The sequence below is a fragment of the Chelonia mydas genome, chromosome 1 (genome assembly GCF_015237465.2).
Source record: "Chelonia mydas isolate rCheMyd1 chromosome 1, rCheMyd1.pri.v2, whole genome shotgun sequence".
NCBI classification, from domain to species: Eukaryota; Metazoa; Chordata; order Testudines; family Cheloniidae; genus Chelonia; species Chelonia mydas.
In genome coordinates this window covers 217,255,842-217,270,569 of record NC_057849.1, presented here as the reverse complement: position 1 = coordinate 217,270,569, position 14,728 = coordinate 217,255,842, and the positions used below count along the sequence as shown (strand labels likewise).

Genomic DNA, 14,728 nt, shown 5'->3' with positions numbered 1-14,728 from the left:
ATGATGACCAGTGTGACACAGGCTTTCAGTAGAGACCTCACATGACACTCTTTGGTGAATTAAAATATAAATACCAGACCCAGGGATCTCTGTAACCCTAATGCCCCTCTGTGCCCTCTGCCAGTTGGCATCGGGGGTCCTTGGGTGAAGCTTACCTAATTAATTGTAACGTGCTTTGATCTCCTGGGATGAAAGATGCGATATATTAATGCAAAATGTTTTATTAACAATGTTTCTATGCAGAGTAAGGTTAGACCTCAGTGACCTTTCAGCTAGGATCTACCCAAGTGTCTAATGGACCCTCTGTGCCTTTTCAATATGAACCTGGGAGGCAGAGGGGGCAGAAACAGGGTGTGTCACTCTGGCGCGTCAGCTGCCTGTATCCTTTTCCCTTTAACATTTTCTAGACACCAGCAACGTGTTCAGACAGTCGTCCTTCAATCTTTCTACAATAGTAACAGGCAATGGAGGAAGTCTTCTCCGACATTACCAGCTTCCTTAATGATTCTGAGAGTGATCAATTGTACTCAAATTCCTATTGTCACTGCAGAAGAGAATGAGGGGGAAAAGGATTCATGAGAGAGACTCAATAGCTAAGGTTTTAAGAGTTTCTATTATAAACCCAATTTTGGAAACATCCATACCCTAACTTTTTGAAGGAAAAAGTTGTTTCTTCCCACAGAAAATTTCTCCTCAGCCCCTGCCTAGAGAACACTCTCTGAAGTTCCTGTTAATTGGACACACAATTTTTGATTTGTGAGACAGACATGGTGACAGGACAGTTTTCAAAAGAGTCAAAAACTAACATATTACTGCACAAATGTTTTAACTGGTTGGGGGGAGGGAGGACACTGGCAACTTGCCAAAAGCCTTTCCTCTGATCTTCGTATAAACTTAGAGAGGATTTTAATCATAGAAGTTATTTTACAGATAGACTAAAGTGATTTCTCCAAGGTCAGATAGCGAATCAGTTGTGAACTCAGAAATCCTAGCTCCCAGTCCACGGTGCTAAACATCGTTCACCTCTTCTGCTCTTTCTAAATGTACAACCAAGTCAGAAACACGTGAATGTCAGTCCAAAAATCCAGCCAAAGGCCTTTTTGGGCACTATCCGTATTTCACAGAAACACTGCCTGTCATGCTGATCAGTATTGTCTCATTGTTTCCTTGTATGCCCCCGTCGGTCTGCCTGCATCCACCTGTTGTCTCTTGTCTTATACTTAGATTCAAAGCTCTTTGGGACAGGGCTGTCTTTTTGTTCGGTTTGTACAGCACCTAGCACGGTGGGGTCCTGGTCCAGGACTGGGGCTCCCAGGCCTTTCTGCAACTAGTCCCTTTGCTAATGCAGGCTTGATCCCTATTGTATATTCATCAGTGCTGTGCCCAGTCTAGTTGCAAACGTCTTCAGCAGTGTGACTTTAAGTATTACATGTAGAGAATTACTCCATTTTTAAATGATTTCTCTATGGGGTGAGAGAAGTGATCTAGCTTCCTAATATTCAGCAAGAACAGCATATATGGTACATGGCCATATATCACTGTGCATGTGAGTAGCTTAACCAGCCGTGTAGGTATGTAGATTTTACATAGAAGCACAGTGAGATTGCTCTTGTTTTGACCCTATAAAGGGACCTTGTGCATCTTAACACTTACTTGATGTTCAGTGTAGCGTTCTTCTCCAGTCTGTATCAGCACAGCATTGGCTTGGTTCTATTGTCTGAGCCAGAGGTCCCCCAGCTACTGGTTCTAGAGATCTTTGTGAGTGGGACTCCAGGCTCCCAATGCCACCATTATGAGACTCTGTTCATGGATCCATGTGTACCACCTCTACTTCCTTCCCAGGCAGTTGTGTGCACTATAACTTGCTGTAGAGCTTGGACCAGACCCCAGCTTCACCATCATGAGAGCAGCCCAAATTCTGAGGGCTAGGGTATGCCCAGTCATAGGAGAGGTGGTGAGCCCTGGATGGCATGATCCTGGGGTCAGTGTGGTGCGTTGGTACGGGTCTCTAAAAATGCCAGGGACTACATATAAAAGATATAAAAAGGGAAACTGTCAGTCTAATCTGCAGATGCTACTTCCGTCAGTTGGCCATGGGGTACACTCCAGATCTCCATTTTGTGTGCCAAGAGAAGGAAAATCCAAGTGTATGCCCCAAAGATGAAACCTGAGGTACGGAAGGTCTGTGAATGTAGCCAATTGCTACATGGTGGAGAAATCGCAGAGGAGACCCCTATGTATAAGCCAGGCGCTAAAAGTGGAGGTTCATCATGTAATTCAGTAGCATCATGGGACATGCGGGAACACAAAAATAAATAGCTAACGAGAATGCCATCCGCTGCCTCATAACGATGGCAGGGTATCAAAGAAGCCAGAGACTGAGTAAACGGATGGATTATGGGTCTCTGCCAGGGACTGCTGAGGGCCGCAGGAGGGAGGTGGAGAAAGCAGAAAAGACTTACCTGGGATACTCGGCTCTGGGTGGGGGCAGGGGAACTTTTAAATGAGGAACTTCAATAAAAGAAAAAAGGCTGGAAATTAAAGAAGGCGGGGCGGGGGGGGAGAGAGAGTAATCAAGAGGGAGCGAATGAATGAAGGAAACCGGGAACGGTGCAGTTTTTAGGCTATTCAATTTTATTTTTTTAATTCAATTTTACTTGCCAGTTCTACTGGGCATGTGGACGTCTCCCCTTCCCCAGCAAATTTCCCACGGCTTTGCAGGGCTGGGAAAGGGCCAGGGGGGTCAGCAGAAGAGCACTACTGAGGCAAGAACTTGAGTCAAATTGCTGAGGCTGCTGGCGGGGGGCATATAGGGTTACCAGGGTGCAGGAACTTGTGGAAATTGAAATGTCATCTTGTTTCGAACTGGTATTTGGAGGAGGACGAGGACTCTAAACTGAGGAGAGGCAAAGTTCAGCGAAGATTTTTCCCTGCCTGTGACAACAATCTGGTGTTTATTTAGCACCTTTCATCCCCAAGGATCCTTTCGGGCTCTTCTTCCCACCAAGTGTTCACCAGCTGGGCACCAGCGCTGCAACAATCCATGCTCCAGAGGGGCGGCGGGGGGGGGGGGGGTCACAGGGCGGGGTTCCCTCCCCTGGATTCCTTGCTGCAAACATCCCTCATGTACACTAGTGGCAAGTTCACCACCACATGCTTTATTTACAATGTGTTTTACGAGTGTTTGTTCACCACAGCATAAGGCTTTATCCCAAGCCTCTACCTCCTCCCAAGGCCCGGTGGGGAGTGGAGAAAAGAGTTCTCACCTTTCTGAGATCTGGGGCTGCTTTGCCTTCCTGCCAGCCTTTCCCCTGCCTCTCTCTTAAGCATCCTCAGCTGACAAGTGGAATCTCCTTCTTGATTGGATAATCCCCTAGTTCTTAATCAATTACCTCAGCCCTTTGGCTCAAGTGGGGACTCCTACCAAGCACCGAGAGCAGTAAGTCAGCTTTAGGTTACTCACGCTCCGTCACATGGGGTGTCTCGGCAGGGTCTGGCCCTGGCTAGGTTCCCACTGGCAGCAGCTTGCATCCGGAGGGCTGTGCTATCGGGAGTGCCAGCTATACCTTTTCCAAGGGTGCAGCAAGGGCAGGTGGCAAATACGCTTTCCCCAGCATGTCAGTTCCTGGCCTCCACAGGGATAACGGACCAAATCCTCAGCAGATGTAAATTCTTGTATTTGCAGTGATTTCAAGTCGATTTACAGCTGTTGGGAATCTGGCCCAGTGTTTCCAGCCACCAAGAGTGGGGCTGTGTCCCTCACCATTATCGGGCCTAACTGGCTCTTAGCACTATACAGGAACTCTTTGCAGCATGGAGAAGAACCACTTTATCCACCAAGGAAGTGCAGTCAGCTCTAGGGTGGAACATGGCATCTCCGCACAGCCCCAGGACAGGATGTTTTAGGATCAGAAACGAAGAGTCCCCAGCCAGAACTGCAGGGGAAATTTAGCTAGGCAGAATGTAATTGCACAGATTGGCATTTGGCCAGGACAGTGGGATTAACACTTCTCCTCTTGAATAACCACATTGGCTCTGAAATACCAGGCTGGGTATTAGAGTTCAATAGAGGGATTGAACAGAAAAGAGTGACTGTTCTCGTCCCACCAACCTTTTTTTAATGGATTATTTTTTTACATTATTTCCCCAGGGGGCAGGAGTTTGAAACTCGGGGGAGAGATGTCTGACCCACTTAATTTAAGGACTGGTTCAGTACTGACTCAGGAAAATAGGCCAAATCATTGAGATGAGGAGGGATTTTCAAAAGCGCCTGTAAGAGTTAGGCATCCAAAGCCCCCAAATCCCAGCCACCGTGGCCTGTAGCACACTGGATTTTCCTTGGAGGTCTCCTATGCCAATGCTCACCTGGAGTAACTGTTTATTTGTAAGGACTGACGAGGTCACAGCCTGAGGTGACTAAGGGCTAAACTTAACTAAAGTCTGCAGCTCAAAATCTTTAGAAGGGACCATTTAAATTAATTGTATGTAAAGTAGCTGTGGGGTTTGGGCCATTCCTATTAAGCAATAAACTAATGCTTGTATGAAATTTATAAGTTTAAGAGCATTAATGACAGAAGAATCATTCTAGAATTTCCCCAGATAAAGAGCCCCTAAGCCAAAGATTTCAGTGGATCTACACACTTGTCCAGGACAGCGCAACTTTGACCAGACTCCACCTTTTGCTTTTTTTTTTTTTTTCACAGCTCAGACTACTACTGTTCCCCCAAACCTCCCAGTTTCTCAGCTGCTAAGTAGGATTTGCTCGTGGCTCCCCAGAGAGGACACATGAACCATATAGAAGCCCACAGCTCTGCCTTAACTCTGCTTACAGGGCCTCTGACTGCAGCCATGAATAAAAACCAGCAGTAGACGTCATTTCTTCTGAATACAGCAGTTCTGAAATAAGCCCAAAGCAGTTTAATGGGGAGTGAAAACACAAGAACTGTATCAAAAGAATTTATTTTATGAATACATTAAACAGTTGTGCACAGCACATATGTATAAAAATAGAAGCAATTACAATTTTATAAACGATTGGACAGTTTTTTGTTTCCTACAAATTTACAATCTTCTTTGTAAGTCCACACTGAGTCAGAAGATGAGGTATATCTTGGTGGCAAGAAAACAATGCTAGAACTTTGGCACCATTTGATTGTGCAAAATAGAATATTGGAATTGAAATAGTTAATGAGGTATACAAAGATGACTCTGCTTTCCTGGCATGTGTGTGGGGCAGCTTATTTACATAAGTAAAGTCCTGATCTAGCTCTGAGAGAGAGACCCTGACATGTGTGGGAGTTGGATCAGGCCCTTAGTTGTTATGGGGTTTGCCTACAAAAAAACCCAATCCTTGTAATGGGATTCTCCTACGGATTTGTTACCTATGTACAAAGAAAGAGCTACATAGCCAATAATTAGCATGCATGTGGTATTTTTGACATGCTGACACTTTTTGAGCAAGTAATATGGTTCAGAATAACTTGCTAATGGGCACTGATGAGTGAATATGCTCTGATAACGACAAAGGGGTTCCATATTTTGCCCCATATTGCAAAAACCTTCATTCCCCTAAATTTTTTTACTCAGGGGAGTAGCTGACCTCAGTAAAGACCTGCTCATGCAAGTCAGGGTTTGTAAGATTGTACCCAAATTCTCCCAGTAACTTCTAAGTAAAGCGTGTATAAATTAAAGGTGGTTTTTCTAATTGCCAGCTCTGCAATCTCACCCTGAGAGCTGCAAAGTAAGCTGTACTTTCTGACTCCTTATTACTTATGGTGAAGAAGGAGGAGTCTGTTGTTGGAATTCAGCTGACAATTTTGCGAGCGATGCATGAGGCAGAACAAAATCAGGGCCACTCTCCTGCAGCTGTTTTGCTTGTGCAGGGCTAACAACAGTGAAAGTTGGCTTTGGCTGTAATGTAGAACGCCATGAGTTGAGGACACATGTGGAGTAAACATGTGCCATTTGACAGTCACTTTTTATGAACATAACCACACGTTAGAGAGGGATCACAGTCAAAGCATCTCTCCAAACGCCTGCTTATCCAATGGGTGTGCAACCCCACCATGCTGCGGCATCACCTGCAGAAGGCAGCACTTGAGTGACATAATTCACCACACACACACACACTAATCAATGCTCCTTATGCTGCACTATCTTTGCTACAAGTTCTGCTTGCACTGGCACTGACTCCACAAAAGATGTGGGGAAATATGGCAGTGTTCAGACTAATTCAGTAGAGTTAGTCATCTGGATAGCCAAATACCCAACCAAAATGCACCTGCAGGGGGCCTGCATTTATACAGACCAGGTCAGCCCATCAGTAACTTTTGGGTGTTCCATTGAACAACCGACTCCATGACCTAGTGTGTCCTGTAATGTCACTGATGACACAGAGTTAATGGGGCTGATTCTGATCTTGTATGCCAGTTACACACTTGTGTAACACCATTCACTTCAGTGGTGTTACTCCTGATTTAAACCAGTGTAACTGAGAACACTCCCAGTATATCAAGATTTGAGCTAAAGTGTGATCAAATATAGCTGATGTATCAACATTCAAAACATTATTTCTTTTTCCATTGACTCTGCTATCCCTCTTTAAATGTCCTTTCAAGACAACTAGGAATAAAATAGACCAGCTCCTCTGCTCGTGTCTCATTGTAGATCTACTGGCTTCAATGGAGCCCTGCCTATTTACGCCAGCTGGGGATCTAACCGCTATTCTCTAAGCATTGCTCTGACCCACCTTCAAACATCCTGCTTTTCCTCTTAAAAATGCAAAGCTTTCCAAAGCAAATAGCTTCACACATGGCAGACATCTATAGTATGCCAACCTCATGTCTCTTTCCATGCTACCGTACTCAACAACTCAATCATTCTTTTTCTTTGCCTTATCAAAAATGTCCAAGTCACATGTCCTTCCTTTTCTCTTTGTTTACACAGTAATCACAAGATGTTTGAGCAATTCAGAAAGTCTACATTTTGAGCAAAATAAATTCAAGTATAAATCACACAAAAGTAACTGGAAAATGGTTTCTTGTTCATTAATAAAGTTGTTTTCACAATATCTTGAAAAGTGTGCATGTACGTATGCATACACAGACACATTTTGGACCAAATCATCTGGTGGTGTAAATTGGTGTAACCGATGTCAATGGAGTGGTGCTGATTTACACCAGCTGAGGCCCTGGCCCTTACAGTGTACTTCATAGGTCAAAAGGCCCACATTCATTTCAAATATACACCCGCTGCAAATAGAATGGCATGTCAAGGCCGGTGATATTCAGCATTTTGGTTGCACGTGGGAGATTATCTTGCACTCGGATATAAGCTTCTGCAGCAACATGGTGGGTTCTATGCAGAAAATGTTCCTGCTCTGACGCTGCCTTGAATCTAGTTTCAAATTTAGGAGCACCCCGTCAATCCAGGCATCTCAAGGCTTCTAGTAACTGACATTTATAGCAACTATTGACTTAAGGCCTCTTAAAATACTCCTTAAAGGCACAGAGAATGTGGCATGACTGGTATTCTGGAAAAAGGTTATCTAAACAGTTGGGCAGGGTTGTATGTCCCTTGTGTGTATTTTTAGGAGAGTTTTGGGGGACAACACATGAAATTTGCAAACAGCCCTTGCAAGTAAATAAGTATTTATCTGTACCAGTTGGAATTATGACATAACTTCCTCCACTGCAGCCCCCAAAGAGAATGTTTTGGACAACATGTAAGCTGCTGTATTTGACTGAGACAAGGGAAAGAAGAATATGGCAATAGGATATGCCTGAACTATCAAACAAAAAAGGATTCATCTGGGTCTAAGAAGGACTCTCCAGTATGACGGGCAGTCAGTGTTTTAAACAAAGATGTTCTCTCACATATCCCTTTGTGGGAAGTTCCCATGAATGCCATACGTTTTACAAGTTAAATACTGCAGCCTAATTCCAGCACTCAGAGATCACTGTAGTGAAAGTGAAATAAAATAGATGGCCTTTTAAATATTTACCTCCCTGTGTGCATGTATGTGTGGGCACCTTGGCACCTGGATACCGGTGCATTAAAAATACATAGCTACAGAGAGTGTGTGTGTGTGTGTGTGTGTGTGTGTAATAAACTAGATATGCACACAAATGTGTACATACAAGATGGGCCTGAACAGTCTTGATGTGGCGCCATAATATAGACTCTTCCTACGTTGCTAGAAGGGGGTTTCTGTTGCTGTAGGTAATCCACCTCTCCGAGTGGCAGTAGCTAAGATGATGAAAGAATTCTTCCGTCAACCTAGCCACATCTTCAGCAGGGGTTAGAGGCTGGGATAACAACGGTGCTCAGGGGTGTGTGAATTTTTCACACCTTTCCCCCCTCCCACCCCCAGCAATATAACTAGGTCAATCTAAATTTTAAATGAAGAGCAGGGTTCAGGCAAACTGACTTTTGTTTCTCATCCTGCAGAGACGTCCACGTGGGCGGAGCCTTAGGCCCTTGTGGAGTCACCACTGACTTCAGTGGGATTTTGTCGGCAAACAAGTTTGCTCACGTGGAACCATTTGTGGGCCCTAGTGAGTAAAACTGAGTGAGGACTTTGGGATTCAGCACTATTTATATGGGGGTTAGAGGAGATCCTCAGATGGTGTAAACTGGTGTAGCTCCATTGAAGTCCATCCAGCTGAGGATTTGGCCCATTATATGTATTAATAAAAACTCTCAATCAAAAGGCTACTATGTGAGGTAATTTAAAATCAAACAACAACAACAAAAAGTATCTGTGGCTGCTCTACAAGTTCCAGATACTTGTTGCCCTTCAGTCAGGGTTGAATTTTTTTTTTCTCTCTGTATAGCACCAGTTCAGGTGCGTGCACCCATATATAATTTGTGTACACTGAGTACAAGAGCAGCAGCGTATACTGTGTAATGGATCTAATACAAACTTCTCTATCCAAATATACATATATCCACAAACAGCATAAATACTTTACCTGGGAGATTATTCACATGTGCAAAACGAAATAGATATTTTTTCCTGTGGTTTAATATGTTGTATTTGTTTTCATATTCTGGGCAAAAAATGTGTCACTGTCATCGCAGGAGAGACTTTGTTTCCTTTTTTCACTCTCCCGTGTTTGCTGAGCGCTATGTAAGCCCCTTGGTAAGCACTAGATTCATATGCATTGTAGTTATTGGGCAGCAGGGTTTCTTTGAATTTGCATTCATCTTGAAAAATTGCCTGGAGGAAAAACAAAAGGAACAAAGCAGTTGCCATAAATACTTTTAAAAGACCCAAGTGATTTTTCTTCTTCTTATTTGTGCAGCAGAAGAACCTGTTATGGTATGCAACAGGTGGTGCCGTAGCGTCTGTGTCCAACAATAAAACTCCTTCAGCACTATTCAGTGTCAGATGCACGCTGATGCCATCTGTTCAGATAATGGACTATGTGCTTCTTGACCCCCATTAACAAGTTAATTCATACTAAATCAGGGATTTCTTAATTGTCTCTGTAAATCATTCTTTGCACCATTGTCACACTAATTTGCTGTATACATGACATGGATTTATTCCCCCCCACACCCCCCAAAAAATTATTTGTCATTTATAGAGGAATAATGTTACCTGCCAGAAATCCTGCAACCCTTTTTCACATGAACAGTCCCGCTGAGTGAGAACTATGTGGTTTAATAAGGGTTTTGCAGGATCAGATCCCAAATTGGTTCTAAATCCTTTTTTTAAAATCTGATTTAGATTGTACAGGATCAAACACACCACCAAAGAGTTCTCAGGTATGAGAATGCTTGTACGTTTTGCATGCTGGGTCACTTAAATCTGAGGAATTGGCTTCCATATATTTGCATGGGGAACTTTTTATTACTTCACATACTGTAATAAGTACACATGCAAACAGACATCAAAATGTTTGGTTGGCAAAAGGGGCTGCATTATTGTGTGAAAGGACAAACGAAAATGATTCCATGAGATCAAATGTCCTGCATATGTAATGCCACTAACACTGATGCTGTAATGTTTTCAGTTCATGCTTTTCTGATCAGATATTTTTGGAACAAATCTATCCAAAGTCTCACAGGTTTTAACCAAGGATGGTTTTGCAATGGAAAATATTCAACTATTATTGTTTTCTAAATTGTCTTTTAAAAGTTTTTTAGTGGGGTTGAATTGAAACAGTTTAAAAAAAAAAGGGGGGTGGGAGGGAAAAAGAGGCAGGACTCTGGGGCAGGCCTGATCCAGCAGTCCCTAAACAGGTCTAAATCCAGCACATGTTACTATTTGCATGCTTAAAGATATGCGTGTGTGTGTGTGTGTGTGTGTGTGTGTACATTACTGCTTTGTGGCCTTGAGTTGTCCTATTGGGATTATTTGCATGCATAAGAATCGTTCATGTCAGTAAAGGTTCCAGGATCTGGCCATCGTTTAATGTTTTATTTAAAGAACCAAAAAGTTTTCTTGAAGTGACAACTTTTTCCAAGGAAACAACTCAGTTGTTTGTGCACAAAAGAAATTTTCAGCAAACTCTATTCTTTATTTGGAGCTAGACCATTCATTAGAGCTGGATGGGGGAAAGGTTTTCCTGTCCCCTCCAAATTTTCCAGATATCAGAACAGTTTTCCGTCCTGGATCAGGACAAGTGGGTGAAGTTTGAAAAATATTCACAAACTGAAAATTAAAAGAAACACCTTTTGTTTGGGTCAGCTGAAATACTTTGTTTCCAATTTGATTCCTTTTTTTTTTTTTTTTTTACTATAATTATCTTAAATTTCAAAACAAAAAATAGTTTAAGACAGGAAAACTGGAACACTGGATGTGAAAGTTAAACTGCATTCAGCAATCACTAACCCCTGTCACAACTCTTCGGCCGTTCAACCAATTATATAATGATGAACAATGTTGTTTGTGGCAATGAGTATTTTTTTTCCCCCTTTGGGCCTGATGCTATAAAGCAGGCTTCTGGGAGATTTCCTGATGTCCATGTGTCCCTCAGTATTTGTGGATTCTGGGGATCAAACTTCCTGCTTATTCTGTGAGTCCACCCAGGTTTTCCCCATGTAAAAGAACTTTGAAAGCAACTCCAGTTGAGGAATCTCATGGGGTTTTTCTTACTCACCAGTGTCCCCACCCTCTGCAATGGATTTTTGCCCAGGAAAAAGTGTGCCCTCTCTCCTACCCTAACAGAACTCTTGACAAAACAAGGCTTACCTGTGCTAGAAAGGGTTTGCAAGACATGTATACAGAAAAGCCATTTATTGATCATTGCCCCTTTTTTGATATGTTCATATTTCTGAGGTGTCCCTTGTACACTCATGCTGGAATGCTTTACAGTAACCATCACGGACATCATGCCAGTTGCTGCACTGACTCTCTTGGATGACAGTATGTCCAGAAGGCTCACTGCAATAATTGAAAGACTGTTTTCTCCACTTGTGATCTCAGTTTTTAAATGGAGGGAAAAAGATACCCAAGACTTCTTAATAATAGTGTCATGCCCAATGTTTAAGACTTGAAAAATAAACTTGCACTTGTACTCACCGTTCCATATAACCTCCCTTTGTTGTTCATTGCTACAAAGAGAGCACTTTTCACCCCAAACAGGCTAACAACACCTCGCTCCACAGTTGATATTTCTAAAAGACCTAAATAAACAGAAAAAAGTTTACTCTTATAATGCTCAGTCAAAGGAAATTAACAACATAATTATTAAAACCCTTATGAGAATGTCCTACAGAACTTAAAATCTTCCTATTATCCCTACTACGGAATTCCAAAAATATACAGGGTATCACATTCTTTATTAAATTCTGTAGGTTTTTAGAATAACATTTATAAAATCCTATTCACTTGCTATAGAATCCTGTTGGTTTCATCCCTGTTAAACTAGAAAGTCCTATAGAATTTGGGAATAATTCCTAATTAATCATAGCCATTGACTGTTCAATACTGTCATTCTTGCCACAAAAAATGAGGGGGGGGGGGGTTGCGTCATGAAACTCACCATAACCTTTTAGTTGCAAATGGTTTTGTAAATTGCACTTTACAAGAAATTCAAATAAATAGTTAAAAATACATTTCTTTTAATCTTGCAGATTAAAAACAATGGCAATGCTAATAAATGTGGATTAGTTGTGCCCTTTCAAATCCTTCACGTCCTTAAACTGCTAGCAAACTGTTATTCAGAAGTCATGCTAATATGCTGAGTGAATTGAAAACCTCAAGATTCAAATACTGAACAAAAATGCATGAGTGAAAAAATGCATCAGAAAAAAAGTTTGCAAACTGGTTAGTCTTTTCTACTCTGTAAAGTAAAGCAGAGTAAAAATAAGTTGGTATCTAATTTTGTCCAAGCATTCATGACATGTTTCAGCCTGGAGGTTTCTAGTGCTGATTGATCCTGGAGACTTTTAAAAGGCAACAGATGTAGTTTAGACTAAGAATATCAAGCAGTAACATTTGTGTCCTACGCAGGGTAATTACTAGAGATCACCGCAATTAAGTGACATCTATTCTATTTCATTTCTGGATGCAACTCACTGTATTGGTTTTCATTATGAACACCGCTTATCCTTCCATCTGGGAGGATTTGAAGGTGAAACCCGATGCCCACATTGCAGTAAAGCCTCCGCTGCCTCTTGATTCCTAGCAAATAGTCACTCTCCCAGTTCACATCTGATTTCTCTCCTGACATCCCAGCAATGGACCTGGACAACAGAGACTCCCATCCTCTCTCCAGCAATGTGCCATTAGTTCTGCTTACAACTGGATACGATGAAACAATCCCAGCCAGAAAACCCAAGAGAACAAAAGCAGGCAACGTCCAGTGAACGCTGGCTTCACAGGACATAGTGATGAGAAGTCTTTGTGCAATGGCCATCCGGTTCACCTCTCGGGCACGTGGTCAGAATTAATGGCCCTAAAAATACCGCCCTTCTTGTTTTTCTCCCTTCCGCATGGTGGCACAGGCTTATTTTTGGAAGGCAGATGAAGATTGCTGACATGAAACTAAAGCCTGAGAGCAGTTGGGTTGGGAACAGAGACAGGCCAGCAGAACTCTCACTGGTGGGGACCATGTTTTGTAGCTCCTGCTGTCTGGTGGGCAGCCTCAATATACTGGATTGACCTATCTTTATAGTTTGGAGGCTGTCCCACCCTGCAGCATCACTGTGACATCAACAGCTTGCCAAAGGTAAACTCACCATGGCTGTAACACTAACCTACTTTCTTCTCCTGGGCTGGCTGAGGTTGGACGAATGCTGTCATCCAATATATGAGGCAGGAATGAAGTTTCGTTGGATGGTCGGCAGGGGTTGCTGAATGCAAAGAGGACAAATTGGTTGGATAGTCAGATATCTTGCAGGCTTTCTTATTTAGAACAGAAGGTGCAAAAACAGTTGTGGACTAGGGAGTAATAGAAACCTTGCCAGCCACTTCCTCCGCAGGACATTCATTGAATTTACAATAGGATAGCTCAGGCAGATCAAGGCAATGTTTGGGAGAATAGGTAATAAATGGCTGTGTTTGTATTTCTTTAAGCACCTAACAAACCCAAGGCACCTCACCCTGAATCATCTGAGTGCAAATAGCAGACCTGTGTCTGTAAGGCAACTTCCATTTGTGGGGGTGGATTTACTGCGACTCCCAGGTACGTCACTGAACGTCTCTGAGCCTCTGTTTTCTTGTCTCTAAAATGCAGAGAATGATATTTCCTTACCAAGCTCCATGTGCCCGTGGGATCTTAAAGTATGATTTGGATTTTGCTCATGGTGATTGTTCTCCCTATTTTATACAGGGGTAAAAATACAGAGGCTGTGGGCCAAATCCTCAGGTGTTGCGGAGCAGCACTCAGTGCACTTGTTGGAGAAGGGGATGAGACATAGGTGGCTTTCCACCACCTTTCTGTCCCCTGCCCCCAGTTCTGGAGGCAGTCTGTGGCTGAACAGGCCCCTGCAACAAGCTAGAGAACCATCAGGGCATCTCCAGCTTTCCCTGGCAAATAACTCCCAAAGGGTCACTATGCTGGCAGAATCACTGGAGTGCATTGCGCTCAAGCCCTAGCGCCCCCGCCCACCCTGGAAGGCTCCCTGCCCAAGGGAAGAGGCTGTGCCAGGAGCAGATTGCACAGGACTGGTTATGCCGGCTGAGGATTCCCCTTCACTAAGGGAATCTTGAGGTGCTCCCTTAAAGCAGCTTTTAGTCCAATTTAAGCTTAAGAGGGGCTGAAGATCTGGTCCAGATGGGCTAGGTCACTTGCCTGAATAAAGTGTTGTGCAGGTAACTCCCCCCGCCTCTCCTCCCACACTGAGTCCAGGGATGAAACTTACATGTACCCCAGCTGATGGGCAAGGCCTACTGCTTCTCAGTGCCCCCACTGCGGCTAAGGCAGGAATTGAAGTGTGGGCCCTGAACAACTCCTGTATAGGGGTTTTTGGTCACTGGATTGTGCAGATTTCCTGGTATTAGTAAAATAGTCTAGAAAATTATAGCATCACAGAAAAGCAGGACATTACAGCCTGACCGAACTTGTATAGAAAGGTAAACATTGGGACTGGTCAGGAAAATGCCAAGAAGTAGCTAAAGCAGCTAAACACTCTGTCTTCTGTAGAGGGTGCCTTTGACTCTGCTTTACTTCTAATCTTGCCTTGTGATGTCTCTTACTGGAGAAGGGGCTGTGATCTCGGGTAGTTTGCTAGACCGCAGTGAGAAGCTGAGAAATTGGAGAGGAATTATACTCCT

At 43.1% G+C, this 14,728-nt stretch overlaps 1 protein-coding gene across 3 annotated transcripts; it reads right to left on the bottom strand.

The window, feature by feature from the left end:
- Positions 1–4,949: 4,949 nt before the first annotated feature.
- On the bottom strand, positions 4,950–13,958 carry FGF6 (fibroblast growth factor 6). 3 transcript variants are annotated; one of them, XR_005227503.2, is made up of 3 exons: positions 13,210–13,958; positions 11,531–11,634; positions 4,950–9,220 (listed from the first exon to the last, which is right to left on the bottom strand). XR_005227503.2 is itself a non-coding variant. In XM_007055639.3 (3 exons), the coding sequence occupies exons 1-3, from the start codon at positions 12,867–12,869 to the stop codon at positions 9,044–9,046; spliced, it is 621 nt and encodes a 206-aa protein (XP_007055701.1). In that variant the 5' UTR covers positions 12,870–13,958; the 3' UTR covers positions 4,950–9,043. The 3 variants fall into 3 exon arrangements, 1 of the variants encoding a protein (XP_007055701.1); XR_006285671.1 differs by having other exon boundaries at positions 13,214–13,958; XM_007055639.3 differs by having other exon boundaries at positions 12,530–13,958.
- Between the last annotated feature and the right edge of the window lie 770 nt (positions 13,959–14,728).

Excerpts from the sequence above, each read along its gene's own strand:
- FGF6 (XM_007055639.3), bottom strand. The coding sequence starts at position 12,869 with ATGGCCATTGCACAAAGACTTCTCATCACTATGTCCTGTGAAGCCAGC. Across the intron at positions 11,635-12,529 it reads TCATAATGAAAACCAATACA|GTCTTTTAGAAATATCAACT; the intron begins GTGAGTTGCATC and ends CTGTTTATTTAG. Across the intron at positions 9,221-11,530 it reads AAGGGAGGTTATATGGAACG|GCAATTTTTCAAGATGAATG; the intron begins GTGAGTACAAGT and ends TTTTTCCTCCAG.